The sequence below is a fragment of the Miniopterus schreibersii genome (genome assembly GCF_964146895.1).
Source record: "Miniopterus schreibersii genome assembly, chromosome: 2".
In the NCBI taxonomy this organism is placed as follows: Eukaryota; Metazoa; Chordata; class Mammalia; order Chiroptera; family Miniopteridae; genus Miniopterus; species Miniopterus schreibersii.
The window spans coordinates 152,685,313-152,709,251 of record NC_138102.1 but is presented as its reverse complement, the minus strand read 5'-3'; the positions used below and the strand labels follow the sequence as shown (position 1 = coordinate 152,709,251).

At 37.1% G+C, this 23,939-nt stretch overlaps 1 protein-coding gene across 3 annotated transcripts in view; it reads right to left on the bottom strand.

Moving 5' to 3' along the window:
* The window catches only part of DENND5B (DENN domain containing 5B), a 154,898-nt gene that overhangs the window by 37,631 nt on the left and 93,328 nt on the right, over positions 1-23,939 (bottom strand). For 2 of the 3 annotated variants that reach the window (XM_081127139.1, XM_081127138.1), the window contains 5 exons: positions 22,441-22,628; positions 16,685-17,221; positions 13,643-13,874; positions 9,083-9,233; positions 1,782-1,875 (listed from right to left, as the gene is read on the bottom strand). In XM_081127139.1, coding sequence (XP_080983265.1) covers positions 1,782-1,875; positions 9,083-9,233; positions 13,643-13,874; positions 16,685-17,221; positions 22,441-22,628 — 1,202 coding nt within the window. Of the gene's footprint in view, positions 1-1,781; positions 1,876-9,082; positions 9,234-11,152; positions 11,240-13,642; positions 13,875-16,684; positions 17,222-22,440; positions 22,629-23,939 lie in introns of all 3 variants that reach the window. The other variant, XM_081127140.1, reaches the window with a different exon arrangement.

The window sequence follows — 23,939 nt, the reverse complement described above, 5'->3', positions numbered from 1 at the left end:
TATGAAGAGAAGACCACTGTGAAGTTAAGTAAATTTATGCTGACGTCATGATGGGAACAAAACACAACCAGGAGCCCTCTAGCCCTCAGGAGCAGCTGTTTAGTGCCACCTGGTATGCAGAGTTACTGGAAAAGGACCAGCCTGAAAGTCAGGAGTCCTGACTTTGGACAAGTCTCTTGGACTTCAGTTAAATCGTGTCAAGTTAGACAAGATGAGCTCAAAGGTTCCTCTTAGTACTATGATTCTAAATTGGCGACCTGATTTTCTGAACACATAAAATACAGACTAGAAAGGGTAAAATAAAATGCTGTGAAGATAAAACCTAACCAAAACGCTGACTGAAAATAAATCACTTCTACAAAACGCTTAAATAAAAGGGAGTCTGAATGTTTAATATATTTCCCTTTGAAGAAAAATAATTTGCTAAATCTGTTCTCCAACCTCCCTCCCAATCCCACTGATTAGGGATTTGAATAATCAGTTTTACCTGTCAACAGTACAGAATTATTCATGTTAGCATACACCACCATGAAAAGGTACCAAACACAAGAGGCAGTGAAGAGTAGAACGGAGAGGCTGTGTGTTCACGTCATGAGTGATGTGAGGCATGCTAGAGCTCTGTGCACTCACGCATGTGGGTAATTCAAGGAACACCAAAGACTAGATTCGGGGACATCTGCAAAGCACTTTCAGGCTAAGAAACATACCAGGCAGCACTCAGAGAAGGATTTTTTGGGAAGTCGTGCAGGAGGAGGTGGGCCCTGATCCCACTCCCAGAATGCCATGGAGTTCTGACAGACCAAAAGTTCCCCGGAAGGCTAAGAGGCCGGAGATGCCAAAGACAGAAAAGCAAAAAAAAAAAAAAGAAGGGACATGGGAGAAAGAGACAAGCAAAACAAGCATGCATATGATAAAAAGTCACAGCAAACAAAAAAGGAGAGAGAAAATACAGTAGCACAAAGAAAAGCACTAGACAAGTTGCTTCAGTTCTTAAGAAAATGTTTAAAATCATATAGGTATGGACACACCAATAAAAAGCAATATATATTTGGAATAATGTTTTCTGCTTTATTTCTACACATTTGAGTTTAGAAAATAGTTAACAGATCTTCTGATTGCATTTTTCTTTTGATCACAAAAAATAACTTATTTAAAATTGTTCAAATATATATTTATGGTTTTATTTTCAAATAGTACAAATAAAGCATAAGATCTTAATATTAAAATAACTTAAAAAAACTTTTAAAATGGTGTCAGCAAGAAAAAAAACAGGCAAATACATTTCTACTTACTAAGTTTAAATTATACTTGAAATAACCTCTATGCTTCTTGTAATTTTTTTTCCCTACAGGAGACATACTGACCAAAAATTTAACTTAAACTTGGCCTTGTAATTGTGATACAGAGGGAGACTTGTTTTAGAGCCTTTTTTAGATGTACTGAAATTATAAAAATGGAAAAGCCCGGCGGTTGTGGCTCAGCATCAAGGAGCATCAAGGAAATCGAGGTTCGATTCCCGGTCAGGGCACATGCCTGGGTTGTAGGTTCCATCTCCAGTTGGGGGTGTGCAGGAGGCAGCCAGTCAATGACTCTCTCATCATTGATGTTTCTATCTGTCTCTCCCTCTCCCTTCCTCTCTCTAAAATCAGTAAAGACATACAAAAAAAAAAAAAAAAAAAAAAGAATGGGAAAGACCCTACACGACACCTGCTGGGCTGAGAGAGCCTAGCTGGTGGCTCCTGCATCAGGCATCCCCAGATGGCAGCCCACATCCCACATACCTCCCTCAAGTCGTTGTCCAGCCCAACATGCTCGGAAGGCTGGCGAAGGCGGTCTTTTCTGCGCTGCGTGGTGGCGCTCCGACTTACCCAGCGACTGAAAAAATAGAATCCGTAGGTGAAAACAAACAAACCAAAGCAATGCAGTCACTTACCTTTAAAATAGAAAGAACTGTTCAAAACAAAAGACTGATAATACTTATTTTTCTTTTTAAAATACGTAACGGCTTTAATGAGATATAATTTAAATACCACACCATCACCCCATTTAAAGCATGTAATTCGATGGTGTTTAGTATATTCAGAGATATGTAATCATCACCACAATCAGTATTTTTTTTAAACTGAGGTTAAAAAATGCACAGTTATCGCCTCTGTAAGGATGGTCTGTCTCCTTTGCATCTTGCCTGTCCAACAGAACTCCAAATCCTGGGTGAATAATGCTACCCTCTCACTTCCTTATTCTCATACCCATGTAGGTTAGCTTTTGATTTCAAAACTCATGAGTATCCATGAATCACTTCACCTGACCTTTATCAAGTCTCCCCAAATCCCCTCAGAGACTATTCTGTATCTTTCACTTTACTCTCAAGTGTGGCCTCCACTCAACTGATGACTTACGTGCCTCCTTCCTCTCACCCTCTATTTAATGATGCACACAGACACCTGATTTTTCTACTAATCTCAAAGTATAAAATATACTGGCCACGGCTCAAAACTATTTCTTCCACCTGTATTCGTGACCAATTCTCTCTTGCCTTCTTTGATCTGCTCTATTAGTAACCTCCTTTGCTGTCTCTCCAATTTCTCTCTCCCAACTGAATCTGTCCTTTCAGCTTACAAGCATGCTGGTATCTCTCTTGACCTTCTATGGTTACGTTTAAATCTCTTTCTTCACTCTTCTCATGTAAAAGTTCTTAAAGAGAAAAGTGTAGACATGAGGCCTCTACTTATTTACCTTTGGATCTTTAATCTCAAATCAGCTTCTTCCCATGAAAATGCTCTTGATGAAGCTACTGGTGCCCCCATTTGCCATATGCAATGGCTTTATTCATTCAATTCTTAGCTTATTCAAACTCTGCTACATTTAGTGCTGCTGATCACTCCTTCTACCTTAAAACTCCAGCTATTTTCAACTGCCTCAGTATTTCCAATGGGATAAGCTCTCTCACATTTGAGCCTCTGTCCATAAAGTGTTCTCCCAACTTCTACTCATCTTTCAGATAGCTTAGATGGCACACAGAAAGTGTTCTCTGATTCTTCTAAATCTAAATTAGCTACCCCTCTTTTACTCCCTAATTGTAGTACATATCAGAGCATGTTATTCTTACTTAGCTCTATTTCCTTTCCTTTTTTTTTAATCTTCACCAGAGGATATTTTTTCCATTGCCTTTCAGAGAGAGTGGAAGAGAGAGAGAGAGATCAACACTGATTTGTTGCCTCCCGCGTGTACCCCAACCGGGTTGAGGGATGGAGATATGGCTTGGCTGGAATCAAACCCGGAGCCCTTCAGTCCGCAGGTTGACACTCTAACCACTGAGCCAAATCAGCCAGGGCACTTATCTCTATTTTCTATAAAATCCTCTCTACTATAAACTCTCGAAGGGCTCGTATCATGTCTGTCAGCCTCTTTATTGGCAGAATCTGCTCTGTCACCTGCCCCTTCTATAAATACACCTTAAATAAATAATCGCAGATGCAATCTAACATTTAGGTTTACAGATGTTCATCACAGCATGTATGCAGTAACAAACTCTGTGTTTCTTTTATTTGAAGACACATTTTTGCTTTTAAATGTTTCTGAAATTAGGATATATATTTCACTCCAAAAGCATGTTAAATGCATAATTTTTCCAAAAAGCTTTTGAGTTAATAGCAGATCTTACACCCAACAGTTAGAATTAATTAAATGTGCTCAAAACAACCTAACTGTTCAACAGTAGGGGGTATTATACAATGAAATATCATATACTCATTTAAAAAATCAAGTTTCTAGGAATATTAATAATATGGGAGAGTGCTCCTGATACAATAATGAATGAAAAAGCAAGATACAACACTGTATAAACAATATTTTAATTTCGTAAGCAAGAAAAAAGTGTGAACATGCACATGTGTGTGCACACACACCAGGATCCATCCAATGGAAAAAAACACCAAATGTTAACATCTCATGATGATGGCATTACGGGTAGCTTTAAAATTTACCCTATCACTTTCCAATATTTTAAAATTTTGATCGAATGTGTATTCTTGACTATGTATTCATTGTACCATTCTAAGAATATTTACTCTTGAGTATAACCTTGACAACAGAGATACACACAATTTAAAGTAAATTTATAGCCTGGCCAGTGTGGCTAAGTGGTTGAGTGTCAACCTATGAAACAGGAGGTCACAGTTTAATTTCCAGTCAGGGCACATGCCCGGGTTGCAGGCTCAATCCCAGTAAGGGGTGTGCAGGAGGCAGCCGATCAATGAATCTCATCACTGATGTTTCTCTCTGTCTTTCTCTCTCTCTCTCCTTCTCCCTTCCTCTGAAATCAATAAAAACATACAAAAAAATAAAATAAAATGAATATATATTTTTGCCAGTAAGAAAAAGTCATACTGCATTTCTGACAATTTATTACTTTTAATTATTTCATTAACAAAGTATCCAATTTACAAAAAAAGTTAAAATGAGAAAGCTGTTTAAGCTGTTTCTTTTTAAATAATTTATGTATGCTTTTGGTTTCAAGCTTCTAAATCATCTCATTTCAGTCTGCCAGAGGAACACTAAACAATTATAATAAAAAATGGTAGCAAAAAAGGTAGCTTCTCTTAAAAATTTTTTTAAAGGATATAGATGGGTTTACATCAGGGAAAAAATGCACGAAGATTTAATGATAGAGCTCTGAAGTGGAATCATTGGAAATGGATCAATGGAAGACTGTAAAAAGAATACTAAGAAAATTGAGGAAACTGAAAAGATCCAGAAAAAGACATAGTAAGACACTGACAAAGATTTCATGCTTGACCAAACTACCATCAGGCACCTGAACTTTCTCCCAGACCATCTGTTCACTTCCTTGTAAAATCCAGTTTTAGTAAGAGCCCCACTAAGTCAGTTTAGAAGGAGCCCCCCATCCTGAGGGTCCATGAGCTCTCTTATCTGATCTGGGTCCTCATCGTTCCCCATCCCCCACATGAAGCCCAATCACCCTGGCCTGCCTTCAGCAAGAATCCTGTTAGGTCAGTTTAGTCAGAATCTCCCCTGGGCCCTAATATTTACTCTTAGTAATTTTCCATCCACTGACTTCCACTCTACTCCTTGGCTATAAATTCCTCCTTGCCCATCATGTGTTTGGAGTTGAGGCCAATCTCTCTTCCCAGTTGCAAAATCCCATTGCGGTGGTCCCAACACCTATCACAACAGCCTCCCTTGAATAAAGTCTGTCTTACCATCTTCAACAAGTGTCATGAATATTTTTTTCTTCAACAACTCTGAAGCAGAATATAAATATCAGCTGGCAAACTTATATAATAAATAAAGGGGAAGAGTAAAATATAATTAACCAAAAAAATGTATAAAGGCCTGGGTATAGATTTTTGACCGGCAGGCCTTGAAAATAGCCTTGTAGAAAAAGGGGGGGAAAAAAGGGTCAGTGTAATATAGTAAAATTTGTTCAGGGTTTTAAAAAATTAAAGCTACTGGGTAGAATATAAAGGGCAGAACATCTCCCTTGGCAAGAAAAGTGGAAAAGACCATAGGTAAAGAAAAGGATAATTATTAACTTACATATTATAACTAGCATCTTACTATACACTCTGTGGGCCAAAAGGCCTATTTAATTTTAGTTTCAAAACAGGTAAATGAGCATCTGCTTAAGAAAATTATTATGAAGTCCACACATTCCTGGCCTGGTTAAGTAACTAACTTATTTTTTGCATTACTGAACCTTATTTACTAAGCATAATTTTACCAAAGATAATCATATTTGCTGAATCATTAAAGATCGCTTATTTGCTTTTGCCTTGTAAGCAGCACATTAAATTCTCTCTAACAGTTGATCAACCATTTACATGGGCATGGTTATAAATCCCTTAAACCCTAAAATTAGTTCTGAGATATTTTTTCTTTCAGACTACAATGTACCTGAAAATATAATGCTTGGGCTCTGTGTGGAAATGGGAAACCTTGAGATTATATATAAGATTAAAAGAAAATATGGCAGTAAGATCTAAAAATTGAAACCTTCCCTCCTGAGCACTCCTTCCCTGCTTTATTTTTCATCACAAATCTTATTACTGTCTGACAGGTTATTTATTTTACATATTAAGTTTCTTTGTTTTTTTCCTCCTACTGAAAGCAGGGATTTTGGTTGTTTTGTTCATTGCTAGGCTTTCAGTGAACAAGACAGTGCCTTATATTCAGGAGGGGATCCATAAATATTTGCCAAATGAATGAATGAGCAATCTAATGGTATCAAAAGGAAATAAAAACTATTAAAGTTAATACTTGACCTGTATCAAAGTGATTCAAACAGGATATTTTACAAATGTAAGGAAAAAAAGAATAAACTGATGACTAATCTGTTCTGATGGAAAATTCTCATCCATTTCTGAAATATAGGACATTGTATCTAGTACCATGACCTGGAAAGTTTGAACCCCCAACACTCAGTACCTCTGAGCACATTTTTAAGTTCAGTGTTTATCAAAGTAGGGACAGCTCTTCAATGCAGGGTAAAACCCTGCCAATTAACTGTATACGTGGTTTTCCTTTAAGAATCTAGCATTTATCATTATAAATCTCCAGCCCTTACAGATCTGTCACAAAATTTGGAAATTTTCATCACGGCTTTATTAACAGCATCTTGAAAAATAAAGATTTAAGTGCCAAAAATTTTGCAACGTATAGTTCAGCAGATCATCTGAAAGGTAGAAACATTATCTTGCTATCATCATAATTAGCTGGTTTATCAATATTAATAATAGAAAAAGAGCAAAGGGAGGACAGACATTACAAGCATGGTCACCTGGGCAGCTTCCCCAGGAAGCTACACTACACCCCTGGTCCATTCCCTGCAATCACTGGGGGAAAAGGTCTAACAAAGGGGAAAATGGACACATGCAGAGTAAAGTAGGGGTGACGTAGGGAAGATGCTTGCCTATCAGTCTAACCTGGGAAAAAGATCATTGGCTGGGGGGGGTAGACACCAATATAAGCTCATGAAAATCTGGGAACACATAATCCCTAGACAGTCCCGTCTCTCTTGTTCTGCTCTGACTTTATTTCTGCTCCCCTGTACTCTCTTGCTTCATGACTCACACTTGCCTGCCATGTGGTCTTAAGCAGCTGCATGGACCATGGCTATGTGGACCCCACATGCAATGGACTGCAGCTGGGAACATAAGCTAAGTTAGCCAGATGCTGGACTGGAATGGACTTTAATATTGAGTGACAACTCTGGGCAGTGGCCTTAATTCTTGTTCTGCTGAAGACAAGACTAGGCTTTTTCCATAGCGAGATAGAGGAAGATGGGACCTTGGAAGGGAACCCCCTTAATTTTACATCACTAATAAAGCTTGCCACAATCACTCAGGCTCCCGTATGAGTCTCAGGAAATTCCTTTCTTTGCGACATCACAAGAATTCTACTTCCACCAGCAACAGGTGTTGACACAGAGGGCACCCCACTGGTAACAATACTCCTAGCCCATCTTTCAAGAACCTTCACATTACTAATTTAGTTTTGGGCCACTTTGGTCAAAAGACATAAACCACCTCTTTTTTTATTGCTCTCACTGATTCTACACTTGCCTTCTGAAAATGCACGTGGCTCAATGCCATTTATGTTGTGTACTTAGTCTTTACTTCAATCTTCTAGCCCATTTCTTTACCACAGCCTAGCTCCCCCCCCCCCTTCTCTGACTCTCTTTAATAAGATCACAGATGTAGAATAGTATCTTCAGATGAGAAGAGAGGAAAGTGATTCCAACTTGTCCAAAATTCCTAAGCTGCTTAGTGGTTAAGAATGAACCAAGTTTCAGAGTTGCTGATTTCGCATTCAAAGCTCTTTTGAACTTACTATCTTCCCCATTAATAACCTTCTTTGCATCTTTCTTGTAAAACCCTTCTTTACTACTCACTTGTTAATAAAGTGCGCCTAAAATCAAGGACTCTCCAAGTAACTTTTCATTTCTAACCATATTCAGATATTTTATGAATGGAATTATCTTTCATGAAGAATGACAGGGTTTATCTTTCTTTTTGGGTGTTTTGCAGTTTTTGCATTCAATGCTTAAAAAATACAAAGATGGTGTTATCAGTTGAACTGTGTCCCCCAAACAGATATGTTGAAGTTTTAACCCCAATACCTGTGAACGTGACCTTATTTATTTATTTAGTTTTAAATATATATCTTCATTGATTTCAGAGAGAGGAAGGGAGAGGGAGAGAGAGAGAGAGATAGAAACATCAATGATAAGAGTTGTCATTGATTGGCTGCCTCCTGCAGGCCCCCGACTGGGGATTGAGCCCACAACTCGAGTATGTGCCCTGACCAGGAATTGAACTGTGATCTCTTGGATCCTAGGTTGATGCTCAACTGCTGAGCCATGCCCAGCTGAGCAAATGTGACCTGATTTAAAAATAGGGTCTTTACAGATGAAATCAAGTTAAAATAAGGTCATCAGAGGAAGCCCTAAACCAACAAGACTGGTGTCCTTATAAGAAGAGGAGAAACTGGACACATACACAGAGAGAGAACAGGCATGTAAACAGGAAGACAGAGACTAGAGTTTTGCTACTAGAAGCCAGGAAATGCCTGGGGCTACCAGACATTGGAAGAGGCAAGGAAGGATCCTCCCCTAGAAGCCTCAGATGGACATGGCCTTGCGAAAACCTTGATTTTGGATTTCCAGCTTCCAGAATTGTGAAAGGATAAATTTCTACTCACTAAGTCTGTAGTGCTTTGTTACGGCAGTCCTAGGAAACTAATACAGATAGTGAGATAACACAGATAACGGAAGTACAATTTATCTAATGCCATTAGAGTATTAGCATTATAGTTAAACACAGTCAGTTAAAGTAAAGCTATTCCCAAGTGCACATTACCCAAAAAAGAAAAGTCTCTAGTCTTTGGATTTTTTGACATGATCAAATTAAAAGTTAATCCTACCTCAAATGAATTAATTTGTTCTTCAAAAAAAGTAATCAGATCGATAACATGTGTGACGGCTGAGCGTTACTCCATTAGAGTTGCAGAGCATCGCACCTTTCATTCATTCCTCAACTACTCAAGTAAAGAAGGTGCTTACTTGTTATTAGTTGGTCCTGTTGCCAAGACGTCGGACTGTAACTTTGGAAAGAACCCTTGTTCATATTTTCCTTGACCAATTTTCATATCAAGCAGATGTGGGTGGATTGCAGTGTGGTCCATTTTCATCAGCCGCTGCTCAATTGACTGAGCTATAAATTAAATTTGTAACAAATTAGAGACATTTCATTGGCTAAGCCTTAAAAAATAATGCTTCCTCTACTCATGCACCAACAAAGGAACCCAATCTTTCTCACACTCTGAAACAGATTTTTACTAAAGCTCTTCAGAAATCAGTATAATGTAAGTACAAAAAGGTTAATTTTAAGTAAATACTGGGTAATTACTTTTTACAGTATTTCTGCCTTTGTCAAAGGCAGGGCAGTGGGGTTGAAAAATCTCTTAAGTTAGCATTAAAACAATTCCCATAAGTGGGAAATTCAACATTCTTAATGGAAATATGGTTCTAAGTACAGTATTAATGAAAATAATGGCGAATATTTCCCTTGAGCTGAAGGACAGGTAAAGAGAAGGGAAAAGTAAGTACAGAAGCCTTGTATTAACTTTCTTTGTACAAAAACCCATTAAATACTCGTGGTTCTTTTTGTGACAACAAGAACTGTGTGAAGTTTATTACTTTTAGTAACAGTCACATTCTCATTAGTAGGAGTCTTTTAGGAGTGTTTATTAGATCAAGAGGGGTAAGGCAGAGAAAAACAAAATAAGCAGGCATTTAGAAAATGCCCAGAGGATTAAAAAACTGACCTTTTAAAGAATATAATGGGACAAAGTCAGAAGACAGGAATTACTCAATATTTCTATTTTTAAACCACTGAAAGTTAGGGGATGTCTCAAAGACCCAAGAAAGAGTGAATTATGTCTCTGGTAAAAAAAAATATATAAATAAATCAATCTGATCTTCAATGTTTTCATTAACTGAATTTTCAAGAGGAAATGTAACATTTGAAAATCAAGACTATGTCTCCAGTCCTCTGCCTAGAAACGACTAAAACAGGAGAACAGGCAGTGACTGTGGTTGTGTGATAAAGAGAGCACACTGGGGAACTGCTAATCTTGGGATTTAGGAGAAATAAAAAGGTATTTTTATAAATATTTCACAGAATCAGTTTATTTTGCTCCTTTCAATACCAGCAGATTGAATACTGCTTGTTATTGCCCAAACACAGTCTAAAAAAATTCTTTCTTGGGTGGGGCGGGGTCTGTCCATGACACTCTACTTTTGTCAAAAGAACATGCTTAATACTCTCTTCCGTGAGATCAGTGCTTCACCCAAACCAGTGGTTTGTGTCTGACAAAAATAGTACAAGGGGAAGCTCTGAGGAAGTTACTATTACCCTCTGTGACTTAAACGTCAAAATGTTAAACTTCCCTAATTTTCCTTCACAGGAATTTATCCAAAACTTTCTTGAACTTAATTTTATTTTTAATGTGTAGCTTGTAACTTATCTTGAAACATAGTCCATATGTTCTATGCTGGGCAAAAAGGATGCCCTGTTTTACTGTAGAATGATATTTAATTTTCAACAATGCCCCTTGGCTCTCCACAGCCCTATTTATGCTCTCAATGTTTCCTAATATTTATAAAGCACAATTAACAGATGGTTTAGGCAAAATAATGCTTAGATTCATGGCATGGAATTTTCTGAAGTTCCTGCCAATTTTATGTTCCATGAAATACTACAAAATTCCATCTCTGCCAATTCCATCTCATGAAAAGAAAAAAGGAAAATTAGCTTCAGTTTTTTCCATTGGATTTGAAATGACAGAGAAATCCATCTGATACTGAGTTATTCTCCTTTTGTTAGGAATCTTTTTAAAAAACAAAAATCATAATTCACAATGAATCACTCTTGGGTTTACATGTAAGACGACCATAGGGAGCACAATGCAGTGTTAACTTTTCAGTGATTATGCCACCAGTGAATACTGAACATTCAGAGGTTATTAAATGCCTGCTTTGAGGGGTCAGGGCCCTGTTGTTATACTTTCAAGGGTTTGTGCCAATATTCAGTTTCTGTGATTGGTGGGGGGGGGGGGAACTCTGCATTACGATCAGCTGGTTGCCTTTCTGCACAGAAATCATGAGGTTCTGGAGCCACAATGTCAACAGCAGATGACCTCTGCCTAAAGAGTTCACCTGCAAATCAAAATCCTTTTTAGTTAGAGGCAGAAGAAAAACAAAAGCTAAACAACAGGAGACAAAAATAATACACAACAAAAAATCCAATGCTGACAACAAAATCCCAACCTCTGTAGCTTTTGTTGGAGGAGGGTGGAAGACAATTTTATCTGATAAAAGAAATAATTGCACATTCTTTGAGTAATGGACAGTCACAGCCAGCTGCCTCCTTTTACTTTTTAAAAGAGTGTTTGATAAATTAAGTTCCTGGGAGACTACTTACTGCTTTAGCTGAATCTCATTTTCATGTATGTTAAATCTATAATGGTACATTTTCAAGAGTATTATATAATTTCTGTCATGATAGAGGGAGTATCAAATTCTTTAAGAGGCTGAAAGAAAATCTATTTTAATTGAAAAGATTTCTGGAAGCACACAAAGGAATCAGTGCTGAGCTCCATTAAAAAATAATCTGGCCCGGCCGGGCGTGGCTCAGCGGTTGAGCATTGACCCAGGATCTAGGCAATCAGGGTTCAATTCCCGGTCAGGGCACAAGCCTGGGTTGCGGGCTCGATCCCCAGTCAGGGGTGTGCAGGAGGCAGCCGATCAATGACTCTCACATCATTGATGTTTCTATCTCTCTCTCCCTCTCCTTTCCTCTCTATGAAATCAATAAAGATATATTTAAAAAATAAACATAAAAATCTGGCCCAGCCGGGGCGTGGCTCAGCGGTTGAGCATTGGCCTGGGAGATTGCAGTTCCATTCCTGGTCAGGGCATATGCCCGGGTTTCGGGCTCGATCCCCAGTCAGGGGTGGGCAGAAGGCAGCCAATCAGTGACTCTCTCTCATCATTGATGTTTCTATCTCTCTCTTTCCCTCTCCCTTCCTCTCTTTGAAATCAATAAAGACATTTTTTATTTTATTTTTTTTAAATCTGTCAGAAAGGGAGGAATGAAGTTGGCTCAACAAGGCATTATACTCTTCATACGGCCACTAAAGCACTGAAAGTCAGACTATAATCTGAACAGGCAGAGACAATTTAACTCATTCTACCCCTCAATTTCCAGAGACACAGTAACTGCCACTTCCTGAAAGCCTCCAAGGATTGACCCTCAGAACACACAACAGGATGAAGTTCCAGCAAGTTACCCAAGAGACCTCTATAGCTACATAAAAAATATTGTTCATATACTCCTTTCCTTAAATATGCTAAAACTACGGCATCACAACTCAGGTGACTCTGATTTAGTTACATAAAGTGAGAAAGGCTAGTAACAGAAGCAGAGCAGACACTCCACGTTGGCTACCTCCTTTTTCCCCAGAGGCAAGATTGTTTTCCAATAGCTCCTACATTTGAAGAAAAATATATCAAAGGAAGGGGCACTCAGGTGATAAAATATCAGTTTATTTAGCAAACAAAGAGGAACCAGGTATGAATGCATAAAATTGTGTGGACTGGTACATTTTACATGTTTCTTTATTGAATGCGCAGCTAACATCGTAGTAAGGCCTCAGGGGCTAGAATCAGTCACACCTGGGTTCAGATCACAACTCCACCAATCACTAGCTATGCAATCATAAGCAGGTGGTTTGACTGCTCAGTTTTCTCAACTATAAAATGAAGGTAGTCATAAAACAAAAGTAAATGTGCCTATACCCCCCTTCATCATTAAGATCAAATGCAAAAGGGCATGTAAAACACCTGGTACAATGTTCAGCACACAGTAAATACTCAGTAAACACTGACTGTTAATATGGCTATTTAGTGGACTATTATATTACACTGTCAGACAAGACTGGCCAAACTCATAATTCTTGGAGGGAAAAACTGGTGTCAGGGTTGGGAAACCTCTAATTTGAATACAAGAATCCAGAGATGTAATTTCAATAAATAAAGCTATTATAATTAATGGCACCATTAGACTAAATATACTGTCACAATTACGTTAATTAAGCAACATCTCTGATTTACTATTTTAAATTAATACTTATCTTTTCCTGGCCAAAGAGAAAAGAGGCCATAAGTAAAAAGGCAACATAAGCAGCAAGATAGAAATTAACATTTTTTTCCATAAAGGCAATAAAAAGAACAAGACAAAAACATCATAGCAACCTTGTAATTCTACTCCATTCAATTTGTTACTGCTTTTCCTCTTCTAAGAGAAAAGGAATGTCAAGTAGGAATGGGATGGACATGAACTCACAGAAACAGAAGGAAACAAAACTAAAGAAAGTACCTCTTGATATATATAGTACAAGGATTAACCATAAAGTCTAAAACTGATAATTAATTTTTTGTTTTATATGGCCAACAATGTATACAAAACAATCATGGGTTTTAAGTTAATTTAAAAAGGCATGGCAAATGTACCTGCTTTATTTATTTATGTTTGTTTATTATTTTTTTAATGTCTTTTACCTGCTTCTTTTAAAGTGCTGCATTTCTGATATATAGATGTCCTCAAGGTGGGTGCCCTTACATTATACAGTCTTATCTTCTCAATCCGAGAGTCAAAGACCCGAAGCAAGGGATCTTTCTCCTCCCACTGAGACATAATTTTATTATCAATAAAGGTGGCAAACATCTGTGTTTCAATGAAGCGTGAAAGGAATGGCAGGTATGGCTCAGGCTGGTCACACAGAAAGGAAGCCTGTAATGAGAAAAATGAAAAAATTATGAGCGCAGAGACCCATCGCAATACTACATGATTCTGAAAATTATCTGTTGCTAAGGTCATTCTTTTTAAATCGTATAACATACAAAACTGACGCTTAAAAGTTCAAAAATCTTTAAAAATTCACTTTGCCTGCCTTTCTTCTAAATTCAAAAAATTTCGGTCACTTAGGTCTTTATCACTGATCTTACCTTTCAAACCTGATTTACATTCTGATCCTCATGGCCGTTTTATAGAAAACAGAGCATCATTAATGAAAGATGGTGGATCAATTGCCACAGGATTGCCAATCATCCTCTTCACTTACCAATAAACTTGACCCCTTTCCCCAGTGAGCTGTAATTTCTTCTGCTATATCTAGCCTATGCAATATACCTTCAAGTCATAAGGCAGTGAGGTGATTAACTGATACAATAATGCCATATACATAATAATTTTAAATAAAAACAACATGACTCGGCCGGGCGTGGCTAAGTGGTTGAGCATCGACCTAGAATCCAGGAGATCAGGGTTCGATTCCCGGTCAGGGCACACGCCCGGGTTGCGGGCTAGGCAGCCAATCAATGACTCTCTCATCATTGATGTTTCTATCTCTCTCTCTCCCCCTCCTTTCCTCTCTCTGAAATCAATAAAAGTATGTTTTAAAAAAAAACACCAACATGGAGTTTGTCTTTACGGGTGAAATCTTTTTGTTTTTCTTCAAGTGGATGTTTTTCTAGGCCCCAACTGTCAGAGATTCATGGGTGAGTGTTAATTCAAGATCAAACTCCTTCCAGACCTGTGCTGAGACTTAACTAAAAAAAGAATGGCCTAAAAAACCATCTGAAGCAAGTTATAAGCCTTTAGCATGTACAACACATTCCTGTTACCAACCAGTTCGTCTGCTGCACAGAATGGTTCAGTAAATTGTAATCAGGTTTCAACTCAGAAGTGTTCATTTTTTTTCTGTGGTTCTTCAGGTTTGTGTGTCTAGAAACTAGTTGCAGCCTGGTACCCGCTGAAATTTGGAGATGAATTACTATTTCAGCTGCTGGGTTGGTTTCACTTCCCATTCTTTAGAGTAGATGCAGCTGATGGGAAGGTTAAGTTCTGATGTAAGATTACTCTCCTTAATACTCATCAGCTTCTTCCTAGCATGTTTCTCATTCTGAAATTTAGGAAGCCTTTTAAAAAGTTCCTTACAGAAACCCACTTACTCAATTTAAGTGCCTCCATAGTTCAGATGTATTTACATAAATCCAAATAGCCAGAAAAAGGCTCACAATAGTCTCTAGAAATCAGCTCACCTCTTTAAAAGGTATTTTACAGATAAACATCAAATGTACTTTTTATAGAGCAAAAAGCCTTTTTATTTTTTTTCCTAAAAGGGTCAAATGTCTGGCTTTGATATTCAGACCCTCATGGACTACAACATGTAAGGTCAGCAAAGACTCGGTTTGCACTAGTATGTGACAGTCCTGTAAATTTTCCTAGTGAAAAATTGGATGATTGCAAGCCTTCTGGAATCCGACATGAAACTTTCATTTCTCTAGGGGTTATATAAAAAGAATTCCATTTATAGTTTGAAGCTACATAAAGATTAAGGAGGAAGCAAGTACCAGTGCTCGATTTAGATAAGAATTTGAATTGCCCCAAGGATAAATCCTGAGTGTACACAGTAGTTCCAAGCTGAATAGGAAAAAATGTGGGAAAATGGTTAAACTTAATGAGAAAGGAATCTAAGAGCACAAATACATTTGGGGAAGGGAAGGCTTCTTAATTTATTAAGGAAGTTTTCTCAAACATAAAGTGCACCAGAACTTAACTGTTCAATACAGTTTAGATCTTCTGCCTGAAAAAATATCTGATGAAATCAGAAAATAATCTTTTATACTACCTACTTTTATAACATTTTAAAATTAATATTTATTTGTCAGATGCTCCAAGATTGTACATTAGGCTCTTAGGATGGATTGGCCCCTTTAAGGAGACTTTCACAGCACAAAGATGCCATTTAGCAAAAAGCCATAACTCATTCTAATAGCAATATCATGCCTCAGCTACCACAGAAGCAGGAGGCTGAACTACACCCTGGTGACCTGAAAGAGTTAATGCCCTTCCCTTAAGTGCTTTTGTCTGGAAAAAAATTTTTTGATGGATATATCAAGAAAATCTGGTAGATGAATACTCTACAGTAAACCTTAGCAAGAAGCTTCAATGTCAACAGGACAATCAAAAGCTGGTGCTATTTTCTGTCTTCCTTTCCCCAAAACTGGAACAGAACCTTAGGCTTATAGTAATAAAACCTAATTCATTCATCTTTCTCTCTTTTCATCCTAGAATGAGATAAAAATTTGGCTTCTGAAACTAAACTGTTTTGTTACCTTTACAGGGACAAATAGTGACTTCATTATATTGAAGACAAAATATAAAAATGGGATTTATTAGAAAAGAAATAGGCCTTATTTAACTAGCCTTGATCCTTGAATAAGAATAAGTGACATTCTTACAAGATCAGATAGTGTTAACAGATTTGAAATACCTGTGAAATCTGAGTTTCTATAATTTAAAAATTTTCAAAGTATAGAACTTTTAAAAATGAGATGAAAGGCAATGTAATACATAATTTGATGGTGGGCTTAATGAGCTAGTTGATTTGCTTTCCTGTGAAATTGTTTTATCTAGTGTAAAATACTGGTAATTTATTAATTGGAGAGAGGAAAAATCTGTGTTTAAAAAAAAGTTAACAAAATCAAATAATATAGCCCACTAAGAACCATAAAAAGGGAAACTATGGTTCTTTTTACTTTGTCAAAGTTCTGCATCTGTTCCCGGTTGGTGAGCCAGGACTCCAAGTCCTGGGCACTCTGAATCACAAATGCTTCGTAGTCTGCAAACATCTGTGTAAAGCGGTTAGCAAACACCTCTCGGAGCTGTACGTTGAGCTGGTAGTCCCTTAGCTCTGCCTCTTCACACTGCAGTTTCAAATCCTTTTCTTTTTCACCCAGAGAGGCAGAGAGGTCCATTTTTTCCACGGTCACACCGGTCCGCTTAGCCAGAGCTTGGAGGCGGGCTATGGTTTCGTTGCCTTTTAGTAACTCATACATGCTGATGTTATTAGTGGAGATGTTGCCATTCTTCTTGTCATTGACCAAGTCTTTCAGAACCAGATTCTTCAGCTTGGTGGCACTCTCACTGCAATGTAGGCTGCCCTCAGGAGGGATCCCAAAGTGAAGAAGAACTTCAGAGAGTTCCTGTATAAAATCCACTTTGTTGGGGAACTGTGGAAATTCTTCAGGCAACTCGATAAAATGGTTGTCAATATCCACAAAACACAAATTAGCCTGAAAGAGAAAAAAGAAATATAAAGGTTTTACAGTAAAGAAATGTTAAGTTCTAAAATATTTTTGCCAACTATTATAAACAAAATCACAAATTACGCAGATTTTATGTTAACCTTTTCAAGGTTAAGAATTTTTTATTCTTTTTTTTTTTAATTGATTTCAGAGAGAGAGGAAGGGAGAGGGAGAGAGAGATAGAAACATCAATGATGAGAGAGTCATTGATCGGCTGCCTGCTGCTGGGGACTGAGCCCGAAACCTGGATAAGTTCCCTGACCAGGAATTGAAATTCAGTCTCCTGGATCATAGGTTGATGCTCAACTGCTGAGCCATGCCAGCCGGGCAAGAATTTTTTATTCCTTAAAAATAAATCTCTGTTGCCAGCAGTTTTCCCTATGTGAGTATTTTTATACCATATTTAATATAAATGAATAATTTTATCTGGATCTCATCAATTTATTATAATCAAGATATGGTTCTGTAATAGATGGCATCCCTAAATGACTAAAGATGCACAGACTGATAGTACCTTACAAATCCAAGAACACTGGGTATGCTCACTGAAGGAGCTTGAACTTTCTATGCCATTCCACTGCTCTAACACCATTCATAATTTAGAAAAAACAATTGCTAAAATTTAGCAGCTACAGTACCCTGCCCCTAGATGGGATAAAGCTGGCAAAGAGCAATCCAAATTCATAGAAAATCCACAAATTTTTACTTTATCCCAAATTAGCTTTAGCCTCTTGGAAAACAAAACCATTTCAGAAGTCATTAGACCAAGAGCAGGAGGCAGAGAGAGGTGGTAGAGGCCGTGCTTAGAGAACTATAAATGATTAACCCTTGGATAATTAAGAGGTGACTCAGGAGATATTTCTGAGTTGAGGAAAAGAGGAGATAGAAATCAGAGGAAATGGTTTTTTGAGTTTGCTTATGCTCTAGGTTTTAAATAAAAGGCTTTTAAACCTTTTTCAAATAGATATGAAAAATTCAAGGAGCCAAGTACCTGCATAAAATTCTGATGATCCCCAAGGTACCTGATTATAGTAGACTCCAAAACAGTATTTTACTTTTACTGTTCAGACCTTCTTAATCTGAACAAGGTTGTCAGGATAAAGGAAGACAGTGCTCCTAGACTGGAGAGGAAGGGGGCAAAGGTGAAGCCCATCGCATAAAAGTGATCCTGACGGCATTAGGGACTGAACGCAGGGCATGGGGTGGAAGTCAACAAACAGAATAGGAAGCTTCCTGGTGTTTCCTCATCCCCTCACCCCACCCTGCCCTGTCCCCACCTCCCAGGTGAGCAAGGGGAGAATTCACACTGTCATCTCATCTGAGTGCCAAGGAAAAGTGAAAAGAGGAGAGCAAACAGTTGGATCTCTGTTTTTCTCTTCATGTTAGATACTGATGAGCAAGGAGTATAGCAAAGTTCCAAATCAAGCTCAATAAAAACTCAAGATATCCCCCATCCAGAGAACCAATGAAGATTTCTTCAAGTCTGCAGATGAAGAAGTTGAGGCCCAAGAAGATAGGTGACTTCCTGACACCTGTCTCAGATAAGCATCCTCAAAGAGCCTGGTGGCTTATGGGACTTTTCCCCCTGCATCTTTCCTCTTTTCCAATGTCAATAGTTTTCTCTAAATAAAGTAAGAGTGAAGTCACATCTTGCTGAAGACCCTACAGCTTCCTTTAAATCTGCATCTTTACATGTGTTTCTACAGTCCAGAAAGAAGGATAGTATATTGAAAAGCTTATAGGGAGAAAGTAGGTCACGTAATTCAAATGAATGATTCAATATTTTTAAAAATGGAAGGAAAAAGATCCATTAACTTGCTAATATAAATGTTAACCAGCAACCTCTCACCAGTTATATTTTGTACCATCTCCTTTATTAATGCCTTCCAGCTATCCTTTTCTATCCTGTGCCTTCTATGAAAAGAAAAAGTGATGCATTTTGGGAAATTTTAAAGCTTGTTATGCTCATGTAATCACTGCTGAGCAGAAAGTGTATGGCAAGGTGGGTGTTCAGCACCACAGCTCCTGGCCTGTCTTCAAATGCCTATGAGACTCTCACACCCTCCTGTGTCTGCATAGAAGAACCCAAGTTTGGGGCTTTGGTTATGACAAAGTAGAAATGGGAAATGGGAACTTGTATTATAAAAATTTATTGAAGAAAAGCCAAAAAGCTGTTTTCTAAAACAAATAAGAACTCTATGCAATAGAGTATTCTGATAAGTCACGTTCTCACTTTTAATACCATTAAATTAAAAAAAATTATATGAGAAGAGCTCAAGAATATGACACAATGAAAAATGGACTCGGCATCTCAATCTTAGGTTGTTTTAAGACTAAATATTTCTACGTTTTTACTGATCAACAATGTAATTACTGCCAATGAAAAGCAACAAACATTCCCTCAAAAGGGAACAAAAACTTGAAGCTTAATTATCTCTTCTGCCATGAAGACCTTCCTATGTTCCTAACCCAAAGGCATTTTTATTTCCCTGTATATATTCTTAGTTCATTCATTCCTCTTACTGACATTTATTTTTAGCCTGTATTATTGATATTGGTAAATGAATATTTTGGAAAGCAGAAATCGCCTCTTATTGATCTTGATGTCTCCCAATGTATCCTGCACTAGGAGTGTATGAGGCAACATTTGCGGAATGAGTAAACAAGGCTCAAGGAGATGTCATCTTGTGAAACCCCAAAAATGCAGGCAGGAGGGGGAAGTACCCAGGAATATGAGGCGAGGGCAGCTTTCTCCATGCTGAGTAAGGGATCCAGTTACTCAGTGGTGGAAGTTAAGCCAGAGGAGAACATTTAAAACACTCCCATAGAATCTCAGGGCAAGATATGGAAAAAGCAATTCCACTTCAACTTTCTCTTGATTTTTTGGTCCACCATTTACTCTAAAGATTAGTAAGAATGGTAGAAAGTGAGGTGCCATTCTATGCAGTTATTCCTCGGGGCTATATCCTTCCACCATCACCCACCCCCACTCCCGAAAACACACACAATACAATAAATGGCTCCCTGTGCCTATCATTTTGGAATCATGGGGAAAGTGAGTGGGTGGTTAATTATAAGTCTATGTAGTTACATCAGTCAGCTAAGAACCAAAATCATACTTTCTTAAAATAACAATTATGCAAACATTTTCACAACTATTCTAAGAAACTCTATTACTATTTTTAGCTATTATTTTATTTTATAGTTTTCAGAAAGGGGGAGGGTGAGTATTACTAGTGTATTGAAGTCACGTTTTTAAATGACTATTTTTATACCTACTTCCTCCCAAAATTATGTGAAGTAGATTATTTTGTCTCATTGTAAAACAATACCAGAGCAAAGTGATATACCTTTTTTTCTAAATTCATGTACTAATTTATACTATCTATACAGAAGCACTGCTATTTTCACAGCTGATTCAAGAAATTTCATATTATTCTACTCTATGAATAGATGGGTATGTATATTTATCAAACAGTGATTTAATGAATAAAAAATTAGAAAATCACAGACATTACTGTAAGAACTTACAGAATTTTAAAGTTTATCTTTAGAGTCAGAGGATGCACACAGACACAGAGACAGAAAGATTTCCTGACTACATCAAGGTGGTACTTTAAAATCCTCAAAAATTATTACTCATGCAAAAATGGAAAGATAATATTTATATATCTAAACAAAGGATCTTATAAAATATCATCTGATTAACATACAAATAGACCAGAAACTAAACTCAAGGAACTCAACTTGTCACTGTTTAAGAAATACATTTGGCTAGTCTATTTCTTTTTTCCTTGAAAATTTAAAGGATTTATGTCTTTAAACCATCAAGATGCTGAGATTAATTTAAGAAAAGAGAACACAAGAGCGTTCAGGTAACAGAGAAAAAGAGGTATAACAGGGAGGCAAAAGCAGAGAACATGCATGAACTCAAAAAGACCAAGACCATTTGTATTATATGTATTCTATATTATCTGAATCAAGCCACTTTCCCCCCGAACAAAAATGCTAATTTTGGAAGGGAAAATGTTTATTAGAATAAAGTAAGCAATGGCCTAGCCAGTATGTCTCAGTGGTTGAGCACTAACCAGGAGGTCACGGTTCAATTCCCAGTCAGGGCACATGCCCCAGTACAGGCTTAATCCCCAGTAGGGGGAGTGCAGGAGGCAACAGATAAATGATTCTCATCAATGATGTTTCTTTCTCTCCCTTTCCTTTCCTCTCTCTGAAATCAATAAAAATATATATATTTAAAAAAGAATAAAGTAAGCAATGGATGATTACAGGATCATTACTGGGTATAATGACTGCAGCAGTGTGTTATTTTGAATTCATTTATTAAAATGAGATTTTCTATGGGAAATAAGAAAAAATAAAAGTGAAGCACAACACAAAAGATTTTATTAAGAAAGGGGCTAATTACATAGCTAACAATATTATGTGATTAACCATTTTATGTTTTTTAATAGGCCATGGCACTCTTATCAGTATTTCATTTCAAAGGCTTAACATTGTAATTCCAAGGACTGTAAACAATAGCTAAAAACCAGATTCAAAATGCTTTCAAAATATTCATTTATTTTCTTCTTAACATTTGAAAATACAACACACAGAAAGCATAGTAACCTTAAGGTGGCCTAAATGCTAGGGGTTAGAATTTTTATCTCTACCATCTAGCCAAAGTTGACATTTAGGGAAAGGTGATAACTAGCCTTAGGTCTGAAAACAAAGAATACTAAAGTATTTGATGTTTCCATTATCCCTAGCTTGCGGAAAGACTTTACTTTTCATTTGATGGAGGTGAAGAATCAAATTCACTTCAATGAATACAATGATTTTAGAGGATGTTAAAACTGGGCTGCCTTGTTTAAGAAATAAAACTTATAATGTGAATGGAGAAAAGGAAATAAAATGTCATTAGAATAATAAAGCAACTAGATAACATTAATATACTACTGTTCCATCTTCACAAATTTATAGCTGTGGAAATCTGCTCTTGTCCTGCTTTGCACCATGTTTAATTAATGACTGTCACAGTCACCATCAGGAGTCAGGATCTGCGTACTATGGCTGGGGCTCTGCCCTAGACTTACTTGGGAGACTCAGAACAGAGACACAGTTTAGATAAAGACAACGCTATCTAAGGAAAGTATCCCTGACCTAAATCAACAAACAGCAAATGCTTCATCATTCATATTAACTTTTACCTCTTGAGGAAGTTCTAGTTTAGAACGGTCAGTTCCTTCTTTTGACTGAAGGCCCATCAGATAAGGGACAGGAGCATCAAGAAAATGTAGCAGAGAAGCAGGGAGGATGGGCACATATACATGCTGCCACTGAAATGGGAACAAGAGTGTGGTGATGCCTTCCGCCACAGTCATCAGGCGTTGATAATCTGCACAGAACAAGGAAAAACGGAGGGGAAGATTCCAAGTAAAAACATAATCACTGCATTGAGCTTGAAATATCAATTTCTAGAAAAATTCTTGTGCTAATATATAAAATCTTTCTTTATGACCATACAGATGATCGGTCACATTTCTATCCCACCATAATTAAATAGTTAAATGGTTCCATTTGAACGGTTTTGAGAAAGTATGGGTAGGTGGGAAAGAACATCATACTCTTTGCTCCTGAAATCACTGGTATGTGAATTTGCTTTCCTTTAAAATGCGGAGGAAACAAGAACTAAGAAAACTGCTCTTGGCACTTCTCCCATTAAAAATGGACCAGAATATTGCTACTGGTCACTTTTTGTATACATGTATATTTATACAATCCCCAAATTCAGAGACCTTTTTTCCTTGTATATATAATTATCCTGATTATATTTTTGTTAGCCTTCATTTTGTGGGTACACGAAATCAACAGATATATGCATTCATAGTCACACTTTCTATATTTAACCCCCAACTACAGAACTATCAAATATGGGGGCAAAGTGAAAGTTACCAGAAAATTAAAGGTTGGGTTTTTTTTTTACACGAACAAATTTATCAAAACTAAAAACTGTTTACAATATTAAAGCGCCACCCTCGTTTTGAGATATAGTTGACATATAACACTATATTAGTTTTTACCTGTACATGATGATTTGATACATTTATATATTGCAAAACGATTACCACAATAAGTTTAGTTAATATCTATCACCTCACATAATTACAGATAAACTATCCTCTTAAACCACTCTGCCATGGATGTTTATACAAACACATCTATAATGCCTTGGATCCAGATGTGTTGCAGAATTCAGAACTTTTTTTGTTTTTTTGTTTAATTTAGAAAGGTAATATTGTACATACACCATATACATGAAATACCTAGGGAGCACCCTGCAATCAAACACATTAATACAGTATTTCTGCAACAAACCATGAGAATGTCCCAGGAAGGTAGACAGCCAAAGATTAAATAAGTTCAGTGTGGTTTTGCCAATAAATAAGTTATAAAAAGAATGTTTAGTTTTCAGATTTTTTTTTGAATTTGAGAATTGAAGAGATGAGATATTGTAGAATTCTAGTAATCTCTCACAGAATTCACCGTACACTAATACAGTAAAATCTGCAGGAGTAACACTTTGGAGAGTCTTCTTAAAAAGGTAAGGAAAAAGATAAGATGCTACTTGGTTCACATCAACTCAAAGAATACTTTACCAAGCATAAACAGAGTATTTTCCATTTTAAAATTTTTCTTATGTTGTTTT